This window comes from Capra hircus, chromosome 21 (assembly GCF_001704415.2).
Source record: "Capra hircus breed San Clemente chromosome 21, ASM170441v1, whole genome shotgun sequence".
NCBI classification, from domain to species: domain Eukaryota; kingdom Metazoa; phylum Chordata; class Mammalia; order Artiodactyla; family Bovidae; genus Capra; species Capra hircus.
In genome coordinates, this window is record NC_030828.1 from 31,200,281 (window position 1) to 31,226,882 (window position 26,602).

General features: G+C 45.6%; 1 protein-coding gene across 2 annotated transcripts in view; it reads right to left on the minus strand.

Moving 5' to 3' along the window:
- SCAPER (S-phase cyclin A associated protein in the ER) overlaps positions 1-26,602 on the minus strand; it is a 400,712-nt gene that overhangs the window by 5,221 nt on the left and 368,889 nt on the right. For both annotated transcript variants that reach the window (XM_018066270.1, XM_018066269.1), the window contains exons 29-30: positions 24,546-24,695; positions 452-643 (exon numbers count right to left, since the gene is read on the minus strand). In XM_018066270.1, the coding sequence (XP_017921759.1) occupies positions 452-643; positions 24,546-24,695 (342 nt within the window). The remainder of the gene's footprint in view (positions 1-451; positions 644-24,545; positions 24,696-26,602) is intronic.

Genomic DNA, 26,602 nt, shown 5'->3' on the forward strand with positions numbered 1-26,602 from the left:
AGGCCATAATTAAAAGTTTTAGATTTGAGATAAAGCAACAAGATATTTTTTTTCTTATATACACACTGACTGTGTGTATATACATATGAATATTTATTAAAAAATTTACAAATAAATTGCAGTTTTAATCTTGCTTCAGCAGTCATTATCTATTCCCTATAAATAGACAAAAAGCAAGATGAAGTAACAGTTAAAGCCTTAAAGAAGTCTTTTGAAAACATTTCCTTAGTATAGGCTTAACTGGAAAAATACCTTTTTCTTGAAATCCTTCAAACAGAAATTATATACAATACTCAAATCCCAGTTTTACTATCACGACAGTCAAGCACATAAATAGGTGAAATTTTGGGGTGGTGTGGATGGCAGGGGTAAACAGCTGGTTCACTTTTATTTTTCAGTCGCATTAGCTTTCACACAGAGTCAGAGAATTTGGCGTAAATATAGAAGGTACCTGAATAAATGTGGCCAGTAGAACACAGCTCATCTCTTGCTCCAGAATGATCTTGTTCTGAAGGTTGTTGTAACAAGCAGCGATAAGTGACGGGAACAGCACTTTGATCAGCCGTGGGTCACTGAAATACTGGAAGGGCAGCTGGCAAAGCTTCTGCAGTACTGTGGGGTGGCGGCCGGACTGCACGATGACCTGCAACAGAGGCAGAACCCCAGGTCAGCTGCCATAGAGCCCTGGCCTGGCCCATGTCCCGCTTCCTCAGCCAGCAGTACCAGTAAGAATCACAGAAAACGTGCTGAAGAAGTGTAAGGAGGGGAAAAAAATACTCCTAACTCCTTATCAGAGCTTAATTTAAGTGATATTTGAAAGGAGCAGAAAAGAAAGAAATCTCATTTCCTAACTGAAGGAAAAGCTGCCACAAGTTCTACATCCATTTAAAAATTCTTATAATCCACGAGGAACCATGGATTCATCATGGAGAGAGGATGCCCACGAAATGGATTCAGGATACGCACTACTTTAACAGTGCCTCACCCTTCACTCTTCCCCTTAAAGCAAAATAGCCATATTCCTTAAAACCTGCCAAGAGCTCACTCAGAAGAATGATACCCTCTCCTATACCCTCCCACTGCAGTCTTCCCCTACCCTAGCTCATGGAATATATTGAACACAGATCAATTTACTCCATACGCAGAGAAGCCCCTGGAAAGAAGAAGGGGGTTTGTTAGGGGAATGGGAACAGTTTCAGCCAAAAAAAAAAAAAAGCTCCAAAAGTTCCTTCCTCCAATCCATACTGCTTATCTGTGTTTCCATCAGTGCCATTGAGTCTAAAAGGAGAATTGTTTAGATAAACGAGACTGTTGTCCTGAAGCAGTCTAGGTTTACAACTGTGTACATTTTAAGAAATGGGGCAAGGCAATTAATGGGCTTGCAGGAAAGCCCTCCGAACTTACTCGCTAGGCCTATATGATAAACTAAGAAATGTCAAAATCAGATCTGTTTCAAGTAACCTTGATTAGACTGTTCTAATATAAAAGAGCTGGGTGACCCGAAGCCCCATTTCTTGGTATAGGAGGAAGCTCACGGAAGGTTAGGAACACTGTAAAATCTAAGGTCAAGACTGTAAATTGTACTTGGAAAAACACAATTTTACAGGTACACACCCAGACAGGACTGCATTCAAATTAAAACCAGAAGGACAGAATGAAACAGCAGAGGCAGGAGAAACATAAATTATAGGGATTTACAAGTTTTCAAAGTACTTTTAACAATACTTTAAGAACATACTCTCAGATGATAATGCAGTTTGGTTTAAGAACAAAATCAACAAAGTAATAGTTCACATATTTTAGTTCAATAGCTGAAATGACATCAAAAACCTTTAGAGAATGTTGATAGGGACTTGTTAATACCTTCAAATCCAGCAGGAATTTTAAAGACTTGCAGTGTGACAATTCAGCACATGGCTATGGGCTGCCATCCCTGACACTGGCTGAGAAAAATGTGCCCCTATCATCCACTTTATTGATAAAGCATTTACTTAAATCTTTATTTTAATTATTAGCTACAAATTTTGTCACACAGCCAAATGATCATCACTTTAGAATTTATAATGATACCATTATTAGAAGCCTCTTTTCCCCTCTTTGGACAAAAATTAAGAACAAGTTTTTTCTTTGGAACTTCACTGTTAAAATGCTATTACTGGAAGTCTCACTAATTGAAAAGATATTAAACTGGACAGTCTGGCTGGCACAGGCACAATGCTAAACTTAAAGATGGCAACTCCTGGTTCCTGGTAAATCAGCACAGAACATGCGCGCTTAACCGTAGCTTATTCCACCTGGACTCCTGACCCTCGCTGGGGACCGGGGGTGTCAGTCCCCTCTGGGAACAGAGCTGGCTATGAGTTGCCTGTTGAAAAAGTGAGTTTATAGAGGTCACCAGCAGGGTAGTGAGATGACCTGTCAGAGACCACTATCTTTAAGTTCCTGACTGCAGAAGGCACGAATGGAGGTCGGCAGTTTGGGTGCCTGGGGGTAAGGAGCTCTACCTACAGGACCACCCATGACAGGACTTAGCCAGATTACGGGCAAGGGGTCCGCAAGGGGTGCTGCGAGCATCCCCCTGGCTTGGCAGTGAGCCAGAGGAGGACATCTAGTTAGCACCGTCCCTCAAACCACATTTCAGATATTGCGGGGAGACAGCTCTAGGAGAGCCTGGGAGGGGCCAACCCGTAGCACCGAGGCCCAGGAAGTGAGACCACTCCTGGATAACGCAGGCGGGCTCGGGGCGCAGAGGAGTGGCATGATGTCAGGAGCACAGATGAACAGTCAGCTGAATCAGGTTAGGTACTTCCTGTAGGGGCAGGGAAGCAAGGCTGGGGATGCAAACAGCCTGACCTCAATGCTCAGGGCCTTGGGGACAAGGAGAGAGTTGCCTGAGAGGCTTTTGACAGGTTAGGGGATGAAGGCAGGACTTAGTTTTATTTCATCTAGTCACTCAGTCCCAGGCCTTAGCGGGGAGTCAAATGTCACTTGGGACTGCTTAAGTTGTCCAAAATCAGTAGAAAGTCAACAGGGAGCCATCATAGGACGTGAACGTCTTGCTGAATGAAAGAAACATACGTAAGAGAAATCTCCTACCATATGATGTAAGTATGTCTCTCTATATGCCTTCCTCGTGGAGCTGCAACTAAATCAGTAACTCATCTGTCACCTGTGTCCGGACAAAGGCCTAAGGTGGCACCACCTGAGCCTGGCCAGGCCACCTGCCCCTTCTTTCAGGGCACACAGGTCAACACAAATATTAAAGGGTATTTTCACAGAGCCTCGTTCCTGAGCACTGAACCAAGGATCGATGTGACCTGCCTGTAGATTTCTTTAGTGGCCACAGTCATCAGACAACAGCTGGGGAGCTGGTGTGGCCCCAGTAGTAATGAGAAACCTCCTCTCGACCGTTTTGTCCATTTCCATGATACAAACTAGGACTCCAAGGAAAGCAAGAGAATTTCCAGCAACTTCAGATCAGAAAGGACTTCCCTGGTGGCTCAGACAGTAAAGTGTCTGCCTACAATGTGGGAGACCCGGGTTCAGTCCCTGGGTTGGGAAGATCTCCTGGTGAAGGAAATGGCACCCCACTCCAGTATTCTTGCCTGGAAAATCCCATGGACGGGGGAGCCTGCTAGACTACAGTCCATGGGGTTGCAAAGAGTCGGACACGACTGAGCGACTTCACTTTCACTTTCAGATCAAAAGCGACTGAAACTGAACTTGCCACTTGCTCTTGGGTGCGATTCTAAAATACATACTAACCACAGAGCTAGGAGATCTGAGTTCTGGCCTTTACTCTAGTCACCGACTAGTTGTGCAACCTAGGCAAACTGTTCAGTTGTTTGGGGTTTTAATTTTTTTTAAAGTATTCTTTTCAATGAAGCAGAACACATATCCCCTTTAAATTAAAAGCCTGATTTTTCACAAAGTTAACATAACATGTTAGTGTTAGTTGCTCAGTCGTGTCTGACTCTTTGTGACCCCATGGACTATAGTTTGCCAGACTCCTCTGCCCATGAAATTTTCTAGGCAAGAATACTAGAGGCTGTTCTCCAGGGGATCTTCCTGACCCAGGGATTGAACCCATGTCTCCTGAATTGCAGGCAGATTCTTTACTGTCTGAGCCACTAACACTCAAATAAAGAAAATGAACATGACCAAGAGTTCTGGGTCTTTAATATACTCTTTCTCACTGAGAATTAGATTCCTGCATTTTGAATTTAAGACAAGTCACACTGAAACTACTTGACTGTATCAGAACATGAGAGAGCACTGCAAGGCTTTCTTGGGCCTGTTCTTGGTCATCCTCTGGAGAGAATTCTCCTTTGGGCTTCTAAGCAAAGGCCAGCAGTAGTAGTTCCAAGGTCACTGAAGAAAGGCACCTTTTACCTGCGTGCCCTGGCACTCACCACCTTTTTTCTTCACTGGCAAGGGTTTGGGAGAAGGAATAGGGAGAGGGTAAGAGAGGAAGTGGGCGAGAGACCCTCACTTCCTTTTCTTTTTGGAACTATCAACAATTCTGGGAAGGGGCTTTAGAAAAAGGAAAGTTGCATGCTGCCAACGTGCGCTATAGCCTTGGAAAGAGGGCCAGGAGGATCTGAATACCGGCACTAAAAAGGCATCTGGGAAAAAAATAAAAATAAAAGAATCTGGAGTAGACAAGTGGGACATGTTGATTCTTTCATCTGCTGATCCCTGGACACCCACTAAGCTTTCTGGTTCCAATCTTTGTACTTCCTACCAAGTGAAGTATAACTGGGTGCCCCAATTGAAGAAGCCAGAAAAGAGCTCTAAATTCAGTAGCCATTTACTGAATGCCTCCTGTGCCAAATGCTGAAGGGGACATGCAGAGGAGTCAAGCCTCACCTCTCAGGGAGATAAGGTATGTCCACAAAGGACAATAATACAAAGGAGCCTGGGCCATCAGAGAGGGAAGGATCAGGTCCTGGGGGATCCCATGGGAGGGAGAGATTACTCCTCACTAAGGTGAGGAAGGCTGCACTGAGCAGCTGGGTTGGACCTTCGAGGTTAGATCAGATCTGAGCACCTAGAATGGTAGGTGGAGGAACTTCACGTGGAGAGAAGAAACCACCTTGATTCAGGGCCAGCCTGTCTTTGTCTTCTCAGGCTGCCATCACAGACTGCCCTAGACTAGGTGGCTTAAATGACAGAAATTTATCTCCGCACGGTTCAGAAGCCTGGCAGTCTGAGGTCAGAGTGCTGCATGGCTAGGCTCTGGTGGGGCGCTCTTCCTGGTTTGTGTGCTGACGCCTCACTGCGTCCTCCTGTGGCCTGTCCTTAGTGAGTGTGCATGAGGCCACCAATCCTATCACGTTAGGACCCACCCTCATGACCTCATTTGACCTTCATTAACTCTTAAAAGTCCTATCTCCAAGGACAGTCACACTGGGGGTTAGGGCTCAACATATGAATTTTGGGGGAATACAATTCGATCCGCAGCTCAGGTCCGATTCCTCGTCACCCCTGGCCAGCATGAAGTTTCATTAGCAGGCTTTCCTCACTAACCAGGTGTATTTTACAAGTGCCTGGGCCAGCTGTCTCTCAGGCCACAAGCATGAATCTGCAGGCTCAAGGGAGCTTGGTGCTAAGTAGCCCTGGCTCTGGTCAGTTGACTGGTTTGAGCCACAGTGTTCTTTCAGTGAAACGGAGGCGGATGGCAGCTTTCAGCATTTACATGAATGAGGATCAAACAAAACAAAAACAGTGTCTGTGATCACAATGTAAAAGGCAATGTCAGTAGGAACCTTCGGTTAGCTCACCAGTTCTGCTGCTCTGAGTCTCCTCACCAGTTCTGCTGCTCTGAGTCTCTTCCTGCCGGATCTGGCTTCCCTACACTCGCAGAATCAGAAGTCCCCTCCCAGTGTGTGAGTCCCCTCCCAGTGTGTGAGTGCTTTCTGTCATCCCGCCCCCGCCTCTCCTAAGGGGTGCTCATCAGAACAGGGCGCCTGGCAGCAGCGGGCCCTGCTCTGGCTAGGGCTCATCGGCAAGCTTCATGCCACCTGGGAAGCCATGCTGTGGCCTCTCCCTGGCCCTGCCTCCACAGGAGAGAGCTGTGCAAACAGGCGGGGGCTGCCAGCCAGGATCTTGCGGTGGCGGGGTAGGAAGTGCATTCTGACAGCTCTGAAAAGAAAATCCTAGCATAAGCGTGATCCAAGAAACACAGGTAAGTGGTACAGAGAAACAGTCTTAAGCTTAGTCCGTGTGTGTGTGTTGGGGCTGTTGTGCCAGATCTGTCAATCTGAAAACAGAGCAAGAAGGGCCAGAGCTAGTGAGGCTGGTGTTGCGGGCTCCTGATTCAGACCCAGGAGGAGCTTCCCTCCAAGCACTTAAGGAAATCCTTCAGCCCAGGAAGCCTTCCCAGGCAGCACGGCCAGAGATTGCTTCTGCTTTTCAACCCAAAGACAAGGCAGCAGCTCTTATACTGTAAATTGTGTGAGCAGCTTAATTCCTAGTTCCAGAAGGGCAGAACTGTTTCCTTCACTTTTCTGCCCTCCCCTGCTCTGCTACAGGGCTGGGCACCTCGGAGTTACTGGGATGAGTGAACCGAAGTGACGCAGGGTCCCCAGTTCACACTTTCCTCTGCACCTTGCCATGGGGGAGGATCACACCGAGATCTCCTCTCATGGGTACACACGCCATTTTCTGAAGCAGGTCTCTGTTTCACATCGTCCTAGGTCTGCTCAGCTAGCCCCTTGTCATGGATTAAAGGTTTGTGTGCCCCCCTCAATTCTTATGTTGGAATCCTAATCCTCATGTGATGGCATCAGGAGGTGGGGCGTTCAGGAGGTGATTAGATCATGAGGGTGGAGCCCTCATGAATGAGATTAATACCTTCATTAAAGAGACCCCAGAGAGCCCTCTAGTCCTCTTTCTGCCTTGTGAGGATATGATGAGAAGCTGGTAGTCTGTAACTTGGAAGAAGGCCCTCACCAGAACCCTGACCTTGGACTTCCAGCCTCCAGAACAATGAGAAACAAATTCCTATTGTTTCACAAGCTACCCAGTCTATGGAACTTTGTTACTGCAGCCTGAACTAAGACATCCCTAAAGAATGAATTCTGTGATCATTCGTCTACTCCCCTAGAAGGAAACTGGGCTTGAGACTCTCAGCATCCCAGGCAGGGGTCCCTGGCCCAGTTATAAGGAGAGGTCTGGGAAAAAACCCTCCTCCTTTGTGGGTAGTGGGGTGACACTGGTCTCTCACTTGATGTGAAGGAATCCAAAATCTTCTAGGGCATCACATTGCCAGTTGTTGCTTGCTGTTCAGTCACTAAGTCATGTCCGATTCTTTGCGACCCCACGGACTGCAGCACAACAGAACCTCAGCAACATCCAATGCAGCAGAAAGCCTGTCACTGGCGGAGACCTGGGGCCTTGGGGACGAGGAGAGAGTACTGGCGGAGATGGTACTCAGTAGTCTATGAAGCCCCTCTATCTACATCATCTGAGTCTCTCAACACCTTTGAGGAGGGCAGACACGGATGGCTATACTCTTTTATAAGAAGAGCTCTGAAACTCAGAAAGTTTGGCAGACTTGTTATAGGTCCATTTGCCAGTCAATAATGGAGCTGGGCCTAGAAAACTCTTCTGACTCTGAGAGCTGGCTTCTCTCTTGCCTCTCAGGCGCATCCAGGGCTATCACACCCAGGGGGCTGCCCCTTCCTAGGCAGAGGGGCTCTCTGTCGCCAAGCCCTGAGCTCGTTCCAATGACTGGCTGCCAGCCAGCTTCTCGCACAACTTTGCCAGCCCAGATGAAGAGGAGGATGACATACTTCCATTCTAAACAGACTAAACCAACTGACATACACAGATTAAACCAACACAAAAGGCCTTTCTTCAAAAACCTATATTCTGCTGGGCTAGATATCAAATAACCAGTTCTTGGCTAAGTGCTAGGCTGTGCCAAGGGTTTGTCTCAAACTATCAGACACAAGAACTTGAAAGAGAGGAACGGTTGGTGACGGGGCTAGATTCTCAGGAGTGAACTGTTGGAACAAGCGACTTCTAAATGAGGACCCTCTTGTGATGGTGACGTAATTAGCTGCCTTCTGGATTTTGCATGCCTGCAGACCCAGCCTTGTTTTTGAAACAACCACTATCACCTATGATTTATTTATAATGCTAATCCTTGGTATGACCTGCAGAGTTTTTCCCAACAGTTAAATTTCAGGTACAAAAAAAAGGAAAGTGGAGGTAAGCTGCTGAGTAGGTATGCATCTGGTCTAGAAATGGAGTTGGCCTGGGCAGTCTGCGTTTTTCACATCTGTGAAATGACAGCTGCGGTAGTCACTTCACATCTGTGAAATGACAAGTGCCGTAGTCACTTCAAAGATCCCAAGGAGAGTGGCTAGGAAGGCCTCTGGGGACTCTATCACGATACGTGAATGGAAAACGGCCTGATTCTCCTCACCCAGAAGGCCCCTTTCCTCCAACTGTGACCACCTGGAATGCAGCCAAGAACCAGGAAGTGAGCAAGCAGGCTGCTGATCAGACAAACCAGCTCATTCATCAAAACTACTGAGCATCTACCCTGGCAGAGTGCTATGCAAGGCTTGGGGAGCGAGGCAGGGAATGAGTCAGAGACATCCCTGCCCTCACAGAGTGCCCAGTCTGTCCAGAAAACCCACGTCAATTCTTTATAGCTAAGTTCTGCAAGCTCCAGCTCAGCCTACCAATTCACATTTCAGAAGCAAGTCTAACAAAAGCAGACTGGAATCAGCAAATTAGGAGACTGCTGGAGACAGAAAGAAGCACCAGCTGACACTAATAAGTGAGGGGGTGGGAATTAAAATTATTTCAAAAAGAAATAAGAATTGAGAAAGTTGCATGGAATCATTTAGCATAAGTGGTTGGTCTTGAGTGCCATTACTGTGCTGTAGTAGTAACACAGATTATAACCCGTGACCTTCTCTCAGTACTCTATACTTAAAAAAAACTTGCTTCACATACATGATAATGCTCACGTACTTGATACTATAGTAGGTGTTCATTTCTTAAGGCATCAAAAATATATATGAAGCATGATTTAAGCTTAAGAAATAAATAGACTAAAATTTTAAAAAAGAGCACAAGTAGTTAATGTTAAATAAATATTGTGCTTTAAAGGTAAGTTTGCTGCTAAGTCTGCTGCTAAGTCGCTTCAGTCCTGTCCGACTCTGTGCGACCCCACAGACAACAGCCCACCAGGCTCCCCCGCTCCCTGGGATTCTCCAGGCAAGAACACTGGAGTGGGTTGCCATTTCCTTCTCCAAAGCATGAAAATGAGAAGTGAAAGTGAGGTCGCTCAGTCGTGTCTGACTCTTCGCGACCCCATGGACTGTAGCCTACCAGGCTTTTCCGTCCATGAGATTTTCCAGGCAAGAGTACTGGAGTGGGATGCCATCACCTTCTCCAAAGGTAAGTTTAGTCCTCTGCAAAATCCACTTATATGGGAACAGCTCTCTTCCTGACCATACCAAAACCATAACACTAAATAATAGAAATAAACTAGTAGAAAGGTTCTGTGGGACAGTTTCTTGGCCCCTTTCGAAATCCATTCATCCAACCATCCTTCCAAGCATCTTAGACACAACCATGGTGTCCTATAGCAAAATCTCCATCTCTCTAGAATTTACCTACATTCAAGGAAACAAAATAGAAAGTGGTCACTTTCTGGCTTATCTACTTATACTCTGAATCCTGCTAATTTTGCTATGATCTAAGAGTGATCTTAAATTTCTCCTTTATTTAGGAGAAGGCTTTGCATTTTATTTTTATGTTCTTTTTTTCCCTCAGAATGCCCTCTCTGGCAAGCTGCTAACTGCTCGGGTCACTGGACGCTCAGTCCGACGTCTGCCATAGACCAGAAAACAGAAATACACATGCGGCCTGTCTGGCTCCAGAAGCATGAGCAGTTGTTGAGGCAAAGACAGGCTGATGTGAGTCTCCAGTTTTCAGTACTATGGGAACAGAAGTCACGTCCTTTCTATTTGCTGCTGTGTCTTTAGTGTGTGGCATAGTGCCTAGCACCCTGCCTGACAAATCACAGGTGCTCTATAACCAGCTGGGGAATGAACAAACAAGGACTGAGCTTTGGTGTCGAAACCTGACTCCAGGGGCCGGGCTGTCTATACCCACCACCACACCAGAGCCCTGGGCCTATGCTTCCCAGGGCTTTCAAGGTCCTCAGGGTCGCTGTCTTTGGACTTACAAGAACAGCTGACTGAGTACCTCAGGCAGCACCCCATCAACTCCAACAGCCTTTTGGCACAACAGTCTGGAGAGCAGGCGCAGGGAGGGCATGGTAGGGACAGCAAGAGCTGGTCTGTCAAGCCAAAGGCCAAACCACCTCCATCAGGCAGGCTGGTAGGGTGAATGGAGTATGAGATCAGACAGAAATGGACACAAGTAGTTAAATCTCACCAAGGAGAATTCTTTACACCTAGGAATTTTTGTTTTGCTTTTTCCCTTTTCTTGTCAGAGACAAGATGTCCTCAACAAAGGGGCAGAAAATGGGTGTCTAGACATCTAAATTCATTATAAGAGACAGCCGAGAGGGCCTGTAAATCATTGGAACAAAGAATATTTTTCTAGCAGAGCAGAAACAAAGTAGCTGTTGCATTCCTCCCTGTGAACCTGGTCCTGCTACAATGCTGGAGCGCAGGGGGCAGCAGTCCTCGTGGCCCGGCCGGGGCAGAGGCCAAGCCTCTTTGTCCACAGTGCTCTTTGACAAGTCCCATCACACCTGACTCCCAAGCCCAGGAGAGGAAAGACATGATAGGAGGGGCCGTGAGGCCAGTGACCTCTATGAATCATACAAAGGAAAAGGTATGTCCCAAACACCCCCACCCACACACCTTGTTACTCTGATCTGATGCCTTATGGGTAGAGTGGCTGGGCACTAAAATGGCTTTATTTAAATATCACATGAGAAAAAATTGAAGAGTCTGTCCACATACATAATCAAACCGAATTCGGGTCAGAGAAACACAAAGATTCCCTTGGCTAGCACTGCAAACACATTCCTCTCTTTCCAAACTTGCTTCTGCTGTAAGATAGATTTCAAGGCTGAGATTAAGTGCAGAGATCTTGGCAGACTGTGTGGGAGGCAGGCCCTTGGAGCACTAGCCTTCTTCCTGGTGGTCCCAGGGATTCATTGGTGTCTAGCGCCAGCCGAAGGTCGAGGAGGAAGGAGAGAGAGGGAAGAAGGGAAGGAGGCAGGGAAGCAGTCAGGGGCAGGAGAGGTTAAAGCCAGTATCTAGGGGCTGGGCCTCACAGAGGCTTTGGAAACCAGGTTACCCTACAGAAACGAGGGCTTTCCTCGCGCAGCGAGAGGGAGTGGCTGTCCTGCAGTGTCCCTCCAGGGAACCTGGGTGACAAGGCCCCTGACGTGTGTCCGCTGCTTTGTATGGGTGACAGGCAGCTTGCTGAGTACTGCTGGCAGAGGGGTGCAAAGAAGGCTTCTGGGCAGGTGCCCCCCTCAGACACCACCCTGCTCCTGTGGGGATGAACAATGCTACAGAACCAGGGACACCAGCTCCCATCCTGGCACTCCACGGCAGAAGTCCTGAGGCCTGTCTCCCCACTCTCTACATCTTGAGTGGACTTTCAGACACAGCTTGAACATCTCCTCCCCCTGCTAGTAACATTAGGGGCGCCTCATCATCTCTGAGAGAATAAACCCCTAAGACCTACCAACTGCACATAGGTCTCTTCATGACCTTGGCCTGGCCAGCTTCTTCACTCTTAACTCATATACTCTCCACTACCACCTAAGCTACAGACAGAAGGAACAGCTTGTCGTTCCCTAAACCTGCCAGGCCATTTTACATCTCAGTAAGATCCCCTGGAGAAGGGAATGGCTACCCACTCCAGTACTCTTGCCTGGAGAATCCCACGGAGAGAAGAGTCTGGCGGGCTATAGCCCGTGGGGTCACAAAGGGTTGGGCATGAGTGAGTGACTAAGTGCGCACACACACCTTTGCTCATGGTCTTTCCTAGGCCCAGAAGGTCTTTCCTACCTTGCTACCTGCTAAGAATCTATTCCACCTCCAGATAGCAGCTCCAACACCACCTCCACTGTGAAATCTCTAAACAAAGCTCAAGCACCCATCCAGGTTTGCTTATTGATAGTCTCTCCCTTTCCTCCCAGAGTGTCAGCAGCCTGAGAGCAGGGGCTTAGGCTATTTTGTTTCTCTCGGGCTCCTGGGTGGCTAGAACAGCGGCTGGACCATCGCAGGTGTTTGTGAAATGTCTGCGGAAGGAAGGGATGAGTCTCAGCACCGACAGCACGGCTCCTAGGCTCCGGGCTCCACAAGGGCAAGCTCGGGGCTCTGTTCATTTCTGCATCCTCCAGCACGTGGTCTGAGATGGAGCGGACATTCAGTAAGAGCTGATCACTGAGAGAAGGAGTGAATGATGAACGCTCATGTGGACACAAAGCTCACGATACTGGCGTTTCCCCAAGAGTAAGTCACCTTCAGCCTCTGCTCCACAATAGAGCTTCTTTTTCCTTCTTTCATGCGGACTGTTTTGTGAGAAGAGTTACCTTTTAAATGAAGCATGTTCTAAATCCCCTTCGAACACATCTTGCAGCACAAGAAGGTTGGCCTAGATTCTCTTAAACACTTGGCTAACCCTAAAAGTCATGGATTCTATAATTTGTCAGGGACTATACTCGTAAGTGCTCTTTTCATTTTAATTTGTTTGAGAAAGAACTTTGTCTAAAGAGCACAGACCTTGGAAATGATACAGACCCACTATATTGTCATACATTTGAGGGGCCTCTTTATTTTGGATTTTTTTTTTTTTTTACTTGAAGTATCTATGTCCCACCTACCACAAGGTAGAGGGTAGGGAGAGGAGGGAGAAGACTGGTCACAAAAAGTCCGAGATCTTGCGTCAGGAGGCCTGGCTCCAGGGACTTGAGCAAGTCCTTCTCTTGTCTGGCAATGAGGGGAGCTGGACTAGGTGATCTCTGAAGGCCTGTGAACTTGGAGAAACAATATAATCCTGCGCTACAAGGTTTCACACCCATGAGTACCTTTTGGTGGTTATACCTGAATAGACACTACATCTAAATATGGTGAAAATAGCTTAGAATATACTTTTTTTCTTAAGAATGAATGAAAAGTCTTCACACAAAATATGCTATCCTCATATTCTCAACTATTTTGATTTTGAACTTGGGTCAAGCCTTCCTCACCACAGAGCCTTTGGGTGGTGTGAGAATAGCAGAGTTAATAAACGCAGAGCACAGCCTGATAGATTTTCTGATCACATCCCAGCAGCAGCCACGGCGTACTTATGGGCTCGCCAGCACCAGTCTATGACAATTTTATTTAATCATAAAAAGTATAATAGCGGTCAAATCTTTTTGTAGTTTTAGTTTACTGCTTTCTCAAGTGAAATAAATGGTCTCTCAGATTCCTTTTGCTTTCATCTCTCTGCTCTAAGTACAGTAGGATAAGGTTCCAATTAAGGTCCATTAAATGCTCACATTGATTCATGTGAGGCATTTCCCAGTTTCTTTTCCTAACACCATCTCAGTGCACCTCTGAGTTATTTCTGTGGTGTGTTTTCAGTTTAGCAGTTGCCCATATAGAAGACAGTTATTTGGGTGTGAGGTCTCCCTTCCTCTTATTTCTGAAGCCCCAAATGGTTAGCAGAGATTCTCCTCCACTGCCTTCCAGACAAGCGTATGTTTATTACCCGTCAGGTATGTCCGGCTGAACTACGCATGCCCCTTGGGGAGGGGAGCTGGCAGCTGGACAGGGCCACACTGGCCCGCCCAGACCTCCCTTGGCAGCTGTGCTGGGGCAGCGCATCATGTGGCGGCCCAGAGACCCCTACAGGAGGACCTCTTCATGCTTCTACATCCTTGGGGTCCACGAAGACACAGAGTTCTCTTCAGTTTTCTCAACAGACGGGGGGACACAGGCTGTGACAGCAGAGATGGCCTATCTAAGGTGGAATCAAGTGTCAGAGCTGATCGAGTGACACTCCAACGATCTCCCCATTAATAGCAGCGAATGTGGAAGGCAGACATTTCAATCATATCACAACTAACCTTTGTTCAGGCCCAGGGAATTTTACACTATGCTCATGAGCATAATTTAATAATTATGAGCATAATTTTACACTATGCTCATGACCTAATTTAATCTGCACAACAACCCTATGAGGTGTTATCAGTGTTATCCTGATTTAAGGAAACTGGCACCAGGAAGATAAGGGTTTTGACCAGGATCACAGAGCTAGTAAGGGGTATAGTTGTGACCAGAACATAGGTCACCTGGCTCCAGAGCCCACAATCCTCTCCTCATGCTACAAAACATACTGCCAGGGCCTTGACGCAGAGACCAGCTCATGGCTACCATGACAGAACTCCTACACACCAGGTTCTTTGACGAGGTATGCAGACCCAAGGTGCGTGATCCCAAGGGAACTACACACACATGAAGAAACTTGAGAAAAATATTTTAACCAGCGCACCACAGCCACCCCCACCCCCCCGCCCCGCCGCCGACTCCGCCAAAGCTTGCTATTAAAATGAATGACACGGTGATTTGGGGGTCTTTAAGTGTAGATTTTCCAACAGTGTATGCTTTCAGAGTGGGACACACATATCAAAAAGACTTGCTGTGACAGTGCCACCAACTTGACAAGCAAACATCCGAAAGACATCCCCTCTCACAGCTGAGAGTCAAGTAAACCTGGGGTCTGCGTAACAAAGACGACATTTAAAAAACTGTTTATTTGGCTGTGCTGGGTCTTAGGTGCAGCATGAGGCATGTGGGATCTTTATGGCACCTTTAGTTGTGGCATGCCAACTCTTAGTTGCGGCATGTGGGATCTAGTCCCCAGAGCAGGGATTGAACTTGGGGCCCCTGCATTGGGAGCGTGGAGTCTTAGCCACTGGACCATCAGGGAAGTTTTGAGGATGACATTTAATCATTACAATTTCTTGGCTCTATGTTATAGCTTGGGGGAAGCAACACTCAGGATAACCTACCCAAGTTTATCATTCAAGTGAGGGGGGCGGCGCTAGGACATGGACTTAAGTCTGCCTCCAAAGTTTTCTCTCACACACTGCTGTTTTCTCAAACATAGGATTTGCCAAACCTTAAACACACTAGTTTCCTTTGGATCTCAGAACTACTGGCTCCAGCAAAAACAAAACTAAGAAGTTTCTCTTAGAATAAACTCAAATGTAACTGACTTACCATGCCAAAGAAATGGCTCTTAAATTTTTAGCTAAAAGTCAGTTTAGGAGGTTTGGTCACTAAAACAGAAGTGCTGTATTCTTTAAAATCTGGGGCTATTTTAACCTTTTCTGCAGTATCATGTCTAGAAGAGATATATTATCTCAACATCCAATAATTCATTTAACAAATATTAAGTAATTACTATGTGCCAGACACTCCTGTAGGCACTGCAGACAAAGACTCTGTTCTTGACATACTAACACTAGTAGCACGGGGTGGGAGAGGGGAGACAGACAAAATAAAGTCGGGGTGGGCAAAAGTATATGAATAAAAATACAGCTAGGTAAAGGTGCAAGCAGGAAGCATGGGGCTGATTTTAGATCGTATGGTCAGCGAAGGCCACTCTGATAACATGGTAACTGAGAAAAAAGCCTTTGAAAGTTGCCCCGCCTCCCCCGCCCCGCCCCGCCCCGCCCCTGCCACTCCCCAGACCATGCTGATTTCTGGGGGAAAAGATTCCTAGGTAGAGAGTGATAAGAACACAGTTTTGAGAAGTGTGTTTGCAGAACAGCAAGGAGACCAGCGTGGCTGCTAGAACATTTGTGATGACTACATTTAGAAATGAAAGTTATTAAATTCAAGCACCTATATTGGCCTGGACATAACTTCTCACTTCATCTTAGACTTATACATTTGTCTTCTGTCGGAGCTGGAAGGGCCCTTGGGAGCACCCAGCCTAACTCTTTTGACAGACGGGAAAGTGGAGCCCAGAGAAGGGCAGGGACTTGCTCAGGGCCACACAGCCGCATAGTTATGAGAAGCCCTTATCTCCTGACTGCCGTCCCAGTGTTTGTTCTATGATGTCGGGCTTTTACGTAAGATCTCCTACGTCAGAAGAGGTGTTTTCTCTGTGATTACAGACGTGTTTACAGTCTATCTCAGTGATTTTAAAAGGTACCCTTTAAGTCTGAACACCAAGGCAGGCCCAGGAAAAGTTAGTTTTATGATTGGTCATTAAACTTTGACCAAATATTCCTTCTGGCCTCATTTTCCACGCCAGTAGAAGACTTCCAAGTGAGCCAAGGATGACTGATGACTGGAAACACCCCCCACGCCTGGCGGCGGTGATCGGCCTTGGCCCTTGCTCACAGGACCTGGTTTGGGTCCCTGGGACTGGGGTGCTGATGGTTGTGTGGCTTCTTCCCCTTGTGCGTTTTCTGCTGCTCTGCCCAGTCTTGGGATGGATCTCAGAGGATTAACTTCATGTCACTGTGCAGCTAAACCAAGCCCTCAGAATGTCCCTCCTTACGCTCTTCGCCTCAGACACTGTGGAAGGAGTTTAGTGGGCTGCCAGCCTTTATAGTGGAGTGGAGAGGAAACTATGGTGAGCTTTCCGTTTCAAAGCTTCAATGTTAGATTTCATGACAGTTATTTCACTGGAGTGTTCTGAACCTGAGTTCCCTCAAACTGAGAAACTGAGAAGACAGGTGAAAGAAGGGTAGTTCGTTTCTGCTGTTGAGTTGCTAATCATATCAACTCTTTGAGATCTCATGACTGCAGCATGCCATTCCCTGTCCTTCACCATCTCCTGGAGTTTGCTCACACTCATGTCCACTGAGATGATGCCATCCAACCATCTCACCCTCTGTCACTCCTTTCTCTTCCTGCCTTCAATCTTTCCCAGCATCAGGGTCTTTCCCAATGAGTTGGCTCTTTGCATTAGGTGGCCAAAGTATTGGAGCTTTGGCTTCAGCATCAGTCCTTCCAATGAATATTCAGGGTTGATTTCCTTTAGGATTGACTGGTTTGATCTCCTTGCTGTCCAAGGGACTCTCAAGAGTCTTCTCCAGCACAATCCGAAAGCATCAATTCTTCAGTGCTCAGCCTTCTTTATGGTCCGACTCTCACATCTGTACATGACTACTGGAAAAACCACAGCTTTGAATAGAAGGATCTTTGTCAGCAAAGTGATGTCTCTGCTTTATAATACACTGTCTGGGTTTTTCAGAGCTTTTATTCCAAGGAGTAACTGTCTTTTAATTTCATGGCTTCAGTCACCATTATCTGTACAACCATGCTTTTTTCAGTTCACCATGCCAGAATTATGAATTCAGCCTACTGCTGACTCAGCTGTAGTATTTAGTGCCATAAAGCTGATGGTAAGAGGGCCGCTGGGACAGCAAGGTCTGCCTTTCTTGAGCGTTCACTCTGAGCCTGGGCCTGTATTGTCTGATTTAATTCACTCAGCAACACACGCAGTAGTGATATTATGCCCTCCATTTCACAGAGGAGGAAACTGAGGCTCACAACTTAGTAACTTGACCAAACCAAGGTCACAGTACTAGCAAAGAGCAGACTAGATGACTTCAAAGCCAGCTGTCTTCAGAGCCTGTGCTCTCATCCTCTGTGACAGCTGACATTTAGTGCCGTCAGAGATCAAGTTCAGAACCTGAAATGCAGAGTGACTCATGATGGGAATCTAATCAGGTGCCACCTTAACTACTGCTGCTTTAATCCCAGGCAGGGGGATCGGTGGGAGTACACTGAGCCATGAGTCAGGGCAAGATTCTGCACAGAGGGGGTGAGGAAACATCCCTTTCACTGGGTGCTGACCAGTGCTGTACCTGGTCAGTGCCAGCCTTGAGTGGTGATGGTGTCCACCTGAGGACTCAAGAGGATGTTCCCTTGGGGAGCCTGTCCATTACTCCAGTTAATTCCCTAGCAATGCAGCCACTCAGCCAAGGAGGGGTTTCCTTGCAAACCTTTCAGGTGGTTTTGGAGTAAAAAGATACTTGCTATGAGCAGGAGGTACTTCAAACTACCCTTGTGTGGGAAAAGTGAGTTGGGGACGCCAAAGAGATGAGGGCTGCAAAGGTGTCTTTTGTTTGGATTCTGTCATTGGTGACTTTTCCAACAAGTGGCCAAAATTGCTAACTGGCAAATTTCTCCATCTAATACCAGCCAGGTCACTCACCGGAGGCCTCCAAATAAATCTTTCAGTTCAGTTCGGTTCAGTCGCTCAGTTGTGTCTGACTCTTTGTGACCCCATGAATCGCAGCACGCCAGGCCTTCCTGTCCATCACCAACTCCCAGAGTTCACTCAAACTCATGTCCATTGAGTCAGTGATGCCATCCAGCCATCTCATCCTCTGTCGTCCCCTTCTCCTCCTGCCCTCAATCCCTCCCAGCATCAGAGTCTTTTCCAATGAGTCAACTCTTTGCATGAGGTGGCCAAAGTATTGGAGTTTCAGCTTTAGCATCAGTCCTTCCAAAGAACACTCAGGACCGATCTCCTTTAGGATGGACCAGCTGGATCTCCTTGCTGTCCAAGGGACTCTCAAGAGTCTTCTCCAACACCACAGATCAAAAGCATCAATTCCTCAGCACTCAGCTTTCTTCACAGTCCAACTCTCACATCCATACATGACCACTGGAAAAACCATAGCCTTGACTAGACAGACCTTTGTTGGCAAAGTAATAGTTCTGCTTTTTAATATGCTAACTTATATGCAGAGAAATAAATCTTTAGGCAGAAGTTATTTTTGATTAGGAAGTTTATTTGTTCTACTTTTGGGAACAAACCCCATAGCTTCCTCTGTTGCTGTAAATACTGAGAGTAATTCCAGGATAGTTACATTGTTGAAGTTCTTAGGCTCTTCCTTAGACATGATACATTATTGTTTTTTGAAAGGGACTATATCTGTCACACAAAGAAAATGCAGAAAGCTGAATGTGTGTGTGGCAGCTCAAGAATAAGCTGCCAACACTGGAAGAACAGAAAGGCCTTGAAGGCTGGAGTTTCCCCTCAGCCCACCATAGCACACTCTAGTCTCAGACCTGGATGAGGCTGGAGGAGTTTACCAAATGGGTGTGACCTAGGACCATCTGCCTTTGAGAAAAACAAGGAGCAAAGCAAGAATGTTTGCGCAGGAATTAGGGTACCTCTGAAAGTTCTAAAAGCTAAAATGGAGCTCTGGGAAACTGCCACTCTTAAAACACAACTCTGCGTCCCTCATGGGCAGGTGGTATGCAACTGGGAGACTGGCCCTGTTTTTGTTTGCAGGGAAGTGTCTGAGGTGAGTACAACATTTTAGGAACGTCTAGTTAATTACCTTTTGATTTTCTTACTAAGTCATCAAGCGACAAAAGACTTGGAAACTGTGTGTCACACAGCTTGGGTGGAATCTAGTTTCACAAGCCTCGCTGTCCAGCTGACTGGCCAGTTCTGACCACCCCCCTGCCCCCCACAATCAGTGGCCGAGCAGATGATGACACAATCTGCATGACTCCCTTCAGAGAAGCTGATGGGGGAGGGTGGGCCAATGGGATCCTTCCTCCTTTCAACTATTACAGGAGATTCCAGCTCTGATAGCGGGAATCTATGGGGTCTTACCAGATGAAAAAGTCAGTCACTAACTAAAATGAATATGCAAAGGTGCTTATTCCCAATACAGTAATATGCAGGCAGTCAAATCATCTGTCATTTGAGTTAATTTAATTATCAGACCACATTTAATTATCCAATATAAAATGTAAATAAAGTGAAGGCCTGACAGCACATACTAATTACGTTCATTATAATAATTAAATGGGAAGGAACTTAGAGTCATGAAAGTACTATAAAATACAAGGAAGCTTTTGATTAAAATTTTTTTAATTAGAAACTGCAACTGTACAGGAAACAGATGATTGGTTCTATCGAGGATGAGGCACTGCTCTTATTATCCAGGTTTCTCTTCTAAAGTCATCCTTGGTATCATGGGGCTCAGTCCTTCCAGTTAATAGACTAAATGGTGCCAAATAAAAAGTGCCAATCCTTCATGCAAAGCAGTTTACCTAATAAAACAGCCTTCAGTTGCAGCAGGAGTTCAGGGTCTCCTGTCTTATAAAGACACAAGCTGTTTCCCTGGAAGGAATAAAAGATCCTCTGTGGACAAACAGCCCTGCAAATTAGCATGATTTCTGCCTGATGATACAGAAACATTAAATCAGTTGAGCATCGTAATTTCTCCTCTGAAATTTCTCAGATTTAAAGAAAGTGGCATGAGGTTAAATAAATTCACTTTCATAATAACAGAAGTAAGGCAGAAAGGGCATCAGGACTGCCCACCAGGAGACTGGGTTCTGTGAATTCTTGCTGGGCAATTCCTTTTCCTTCTCTGAGCCTCAGTTTCTCCAATTCTTTATGTCATTTCAGGGGGCTTATTTCACCTTGCTGAATCCCAATACCTCACCTGTCTGTGAGGTAGGAATAATGCTTCTGCTTACAGCCTTAGTGAAGTGCTAATGAGGAAGGTCCAAGAGACAACAGATATGAGGGGTAGTATAAAGAATTCTTGGATGGCATCACCAACTCAATAGACATGAGTCTGAGTACGCTCCGGGAGATGATGAAGGACAGGGAAGCCTGATGTGCTGCAGTCCATGGGGTTGCAGAGTCAGATACGACTGAGCGACTGAACAACAAATAAAGAATTCTATGAATATAAGAGGTAATGCTTAGAAACAGCATCTCCTTAAGGTTCAGTGTCTCAGAGGTTGACAATTACCATCATTTCTAGCAATTTCTGATTTCTTCTCTAGTGTTAGTCTCTCGGTCGTGTCTGACTCTTTGCAACCTCATAGACTCTGGACTGTCAGGCTCTTCTGTCCATGGGATTCTCCAGGCAAAAGTACTGGAGTGGGTTGCCATTCCCTTCTCCGGGGGATCTTCCCAACTCAGGGATCGAACCCAGGTCTCCTGCATCATAGGCAGATACTTTCCTGTTTCAGCAACTGCATTAGGACTGAACTGCCTTCTCTGACCTTCCATCAAATCAGAAGTAGATGTTCAGGTAAGATTCAATCTTTCTAGGAGGCAAGGTGTTGACAAAGGAGGTCTGGCCTTTTTTTTTTTTTTTTTTTTTTAACTTTTCTAACTTCTTACTCATAGTGAACTTACATCTCCACAATTATCTCTAAACCCCACAGCATCTTCTTCCCTGACTGAGAAGCCACAGGGTCTCTGTCTCCTCCTTGCATTGCTTGCTGCTCTCTGCCCACTGAATCTGCTTTTCTCTTGTTCCAACATGCCCAAGCATTACTTTGCTATCAGGTCCATGTCAGTTTTAACATGCCATTTCCAAACACCAGTTCCCCCGACCCCATTTCTCATTGACTCTGGTGAGCCCAGAGATACTTAGAGCGTGTGTTTTACCTGCAGTGGAGGAGTAGCAGAAAGATTCTCTGAAACCCCACACAGTTCAGTATATTCATCACAACACAGTTGATTTAAGCAAAGAGTTTCAAACCATCCCTAAACATGAGTGCGCTGAAGGAACTAAACCTTTTGCTGTAGAACTGTACTGTAAAATATCATCACACACACACATTACTCACATCTTTACAAGGGCAGGAGATAGTGTCATGATAAATAGTAAATGACTTAGGTATAAAGCAGGAAACTGTTAGGTAAACCATGGGCTGGCTACAAAAGATAAAGTCATGTAGCCATTAAAAGTGATACTTATAAAGAAGAGTTCTGATATAATGTTAAGTGTATAAAGCAGGATAGGACTGTATATACAATATGATCTCAGCTAGGTAAAAATGTTCATAGAGGGACAGAATGTGGGTGAAATGAGTGAAGGCGTCAAAAGGTACAAACTTCCAGTTATAAGATAAATAAGTTCTGGGGATGTAATATACAGCATGCTGACTAAAGTCAGCAATACTGTATTGCATATTTGAAAGTTGCAGAGAGTACATCTAAATGTTCTCATCACAATAAAAAAATTAACTATGTGAAGTGATAACTGTTATCTAAATTTATTGTGCTAATCATTTTGCAACATAACCATGATCCAGTCTTCACACTGTACACACTTAAAACCCATACAGTGTTATATGTTAATTATATCTCAACAATATTAACTGGCAAAATGTTCACAGAAAAGAGACTGCAAGGAACCTGCCAAAATGGTAACAATGGCTATCTCAACAGTGAGATCAGGAATGAATGGGACTCTGCTTCCTTCTTTACGCTTGCTTATCTTTTTCATGATGAGTAAATGACCAACCTAGATAGCATACTGAAAAGCAGAGACATTACTTTGCCAACAAAGGTCCGTCTAGTCAAGGCTATGGTTTTTCCAGTGGTCATGTATGGATGTGAGAGTGGGACTGTGAAGAAGGCTGAGCGCCGAAGAATTGATGCTTTTGAACTGTGGTGTTGGAGAAGACTCTTGAGAGTCCCTTGGACCGCAAGGAGATCCAACCAGTCCATCCTAAAGGAGATCAATCCTGGGTGCTCACTGGAAGGACTGATGCTGAAGCTGAGACTCCAATACTTTAGCTACCTCATGCGAAGAGGTGACTCATTGGAAAAGACTCTGATGCTGGGAGGGATTGGGGGCAGGAGGAGAAGGGGACGACAGAGGATGAGATGGCTGGATGGCATCACTGACTCAACGGACATGAGTCTGAGTGAATTCAGGAGTTGGTGATGGACAGGGAGGCCTGCCGTGCTGCGATTCATGGGGTCGCAAAGAGTCAGACACGACTAAGCGACTGAACTGAACTGAAAGGACACTTTTGTAACCAAAAAACAAACTTTTGAAGGGAAATGAGATGCAGTTTAGTAGGTCAAATGGATACACATGAAGAAAAGATAACATAACAGGAGATGTTCCTCCTTGAGTAGCTTGTGAGAGCCTCCTGAACCTGCGGGGCCTGGTTCGTGGGAAGGACACACCATCTCTCCGGAGGTGCTGGCTAGGGAGCGTGCTGTGTGAGTGCTCCCGTGGTGGGAGAGGAGAAAGGTCTGCCCTCTGGGCAACGAGATCTGTAAAAGAGGAATTTTTCTATGTAGGACACTTATTCTGGCAAGGGTCTGCATTTCCTGTATTTTAATCATGAAATCTTTCAGGGATGGACTGCATATTCTTTAACCTTCTTAGAGGGAAGGTATACAACACAGATTTTGCCTCCATGCTCACTCAGGGTCAGCACTGGGGGCATCCACAATCATCTGGGGAAACAAAATCCTGGGTTAGTGTCCCTGTGAACCCCGATGGCTACACCTGCTAAGCTCTTGGGCTTGTCTTGTTTCTTCTCTTCTTTCTCCTTATCACATAGGCAGTTTCATCAGTGCTTAGGGTGTAGGTTCTCACCTTGTATTTGGCTCTGGCACTACAACTATCTCCTGTCCTTCTCCTGCCCTGGTCTAGATTACTGCTGCTGCTGCTAAGTCGCTTCAGTCGTGTCTGACTCTGTGTGACCCCCTAGATGGTAGCCCGCCAGGCTCCCCCATCCCTGGGATTCTCCAAGCAAGAACACTAGAGTGGGTTGCCATTTCCTTCTCCAATGCATGAAAATGAAAAGTGAAAGTGAAGTTGCTCAGTCATGTCTGACTCCTAGCGACCCCATGGACTGCAGCCTACACAGGCTCCTTTGTCCATGGGATTTTCCAGGCAAGAGAACTGGAGTAGGGTGCCATTGCCTTCTCCCGGTCTAGATTACTGCAGGCTAATAAACCTAGTAAGCACATATATTACAGAGTTGCCTAAAATAAAAAATTAGGAAACTTGGAGTGAGGGTTGTTTGCTGGCCTTTTCCTCAGATATAATCCACACAATTAGAGTTGCTGAGTAGGAGGCTTTAGATAAATTAGGTTGTCAGGAATTACAATCTGATATGTTATGCCATAACTCTGTTTTTTAAAATAAGGAGAAATAAAAGTATTTTATTATTGTTATTTTTAAAATAAAATCTGTAAAACAGATTTCCCAACATTTTAAGGCAACAGAACCCTATTTACAAATGAAATCTTGCTCAGAAACCAAGTAAAACAGTTAAAAGCAAAAGAATTCTGGGTGATTCGAGGGGGTAAGGCCCAAACCCTGCCTTCTCAGGCTCCCCTCCAATACCACCTGGCACCCTCTTAAGTACCTCGGCAGAAGCCAAAGACCAAGAGCAGTTTCATAAAGCAACGGATTCTGATGCTATTTGCAAAGTGCTGCAAGTTGAAAGATGTTATCTATTTCATCCAAACAAAGAAACAAAATGAATAAAGCATCAGAATCTACATGGTAAGGGAGGAGACACTTCTCTGTGGCTTAACAAGAATATTTGATGAAAAATATTTTATTTTTATAGCTCTAAGAGGAGGTCCTCATGCTGATCTAGGGCTGATCACGTCTTTCTAGAGAGGAGAAGCCAGAGACATATCCCTGGAGCCTATCTCAAAGGCCTCACACAGAACAGATGGGTTCCAGCAGGCTTGCCTGCCTTTTCTCACTCCAATACCTCACACTCTCAGGGCTGGGGAAGTCTGAGGAACGTTCCTGGGCCCCTTACCTGGTTATCTGGGTGGTTGACAGTGAAGTAGCCCACACAGACGATGACCTCATGAAGGAGGCTTTCACAGGAGACATGGCTGCAGTGGCCCAGCAGGGAGCTGGCGATGTGCCGGAACGCAAGGGACAAGCCCTCTGCCCCTACGATAGACTGACAAAGACAGGAGCAGTTAGAACTCTGCAGCCAGGGAGAGCCAGGGCTGCAAATCACAAAGCAAGCCTGGGCCCTGTGCACTTTGTGCCACACTGCCAGGAAAGCATATGAAATTTCGAAAGCACAGTGCTTAACAGCTCAGTTCAAGGATTCTTGCTCTAATAAGTGACCATAATAAATGTAACACTTAACCTGAAAAAAAAAAAAAAGAAAATAGAGCATAGCAGACCAGATGCCTGTAACTATGTGGATCAAGGTGTTATTCACCTAAAGCATGAGTATTTATCCCATTTTTAATGAGGTATTTTTTTCTCATTGCACAAATAGTCTCATTGTAGAAAACTTGGAAAAATTTAAAGATATTAAAATTCACCTGCAAATCTACCATTTAGCTAACTTTCAATACTTTTTTTTTTGAAGGAGAAAAATATTTCCCCATATGCAGGGATTAAAATACAATTCTAATTATTTACTTAAATTCAAAACCAAAATAGATATAAATAACTATTTGTTATTCAAATAGCTAGTTGTTATTCAAATAGCTCCACAGCTCCCAAAAGAATGTAAAAAATCCCCAACAAACACCTCCCCCCAAAAAACCAAACAATGAAGCCCCCTCGGTTATGAGGCTTCTGGGATCCTTTCTCAAGACAGGCAAGGGGCTGCCCGTGGTGGGCAAGCGGGAGGAGAGCCTGAGTCTGTCTGTGCAGCCTGAAGCTTCTATTTAATAAACATGTCAAACAGACAGAGCGACAGGAGGGCAAAGGGGAGAGGCGAAGCCCACAGAATACACTCGCAGCCCACACTGGAATGAAGCACCACTGCTGGCCTGTGGGATATGGCAGCGTTTTAAACTCATCTCTTGATTGGAGGTCTTGGCTGGTTTGAACCAGGTCAGATACGTTGCAGCTTGGAAGTTTCAATGAATTCACTCTGTCTAACAGTGTTGTGAAACACAGTCTTTTTAATTAATACTGTTGAAACAAAATTACTGCTAAATTTTAAGAGTGCCTTCTGCCTCAGTTTCATTGCACTGAGACCAAATGTTTTTCAAGCCCCAAAGAGACTTCAGGAGGGCCCTGATCCTTTAAATCAAGGAGTGACACCTTCTCAGCTCAGCCCTTATTTAATTAGTTGTGTCCAGCTTGCTGTGACCCAGTGCCCTCTGTTTAACCTTTACTGATAAGAGCAGGTCAAGGGGCATGCAAGTTTGAATATAAAAATTAAACCAATTTTTCAAGGAAACCATATTTCCTTTTTAGCCAGAATTAATTGCCAAGTCAGTACATTGATTTGTTTCTTGAGACCACCTTCAATTGTAAAAACTGTCAAAGAGTATGCAATATACAATATCCGGGATCTCAAGGCCATCTGTGCCAATATGAATTCAGAGTGAAATAGAAGTCTTCGCTGAAGGGAGAAAAATATTTTGACAGCCTTATTAGTATACAATGAAATGGAACCAGTTAAGAAAATATTCTAATGGATAACCTTTTGTTACTGCTATGCGACACGTTGTCACACAAAACAATTACGTAGGTTTATGGCTCTGAAGAAAGGTACAGGAACAATGGGAATGCGGCACTCAATACTTCACCTTGTGATTCAACACCTGCAAGATGGTTTGGGTAAATTCTTCACCCCTTTGGAATTTGAGTCAGTCTACAGGGCCTACTATGTGCTAGCTTTGTTGTTGTTGTTCGGTCATTAGGTCGTGTCTGACTCTTTGCAACCCCAAGGGCTGCAGCACACGAGGCTCCTCTGTCCTTTACTATCTCCTGGAGTTTGCTCAAATTCTTGTCCATTAAGTCGGTGATGCTATCTAACCATCTCATCCTCTGCCATCCCGTTCTTCTCTTGCCTTCAATCTTTCCCAGTATCAGGGTCTCTTCCGATGAACTGGC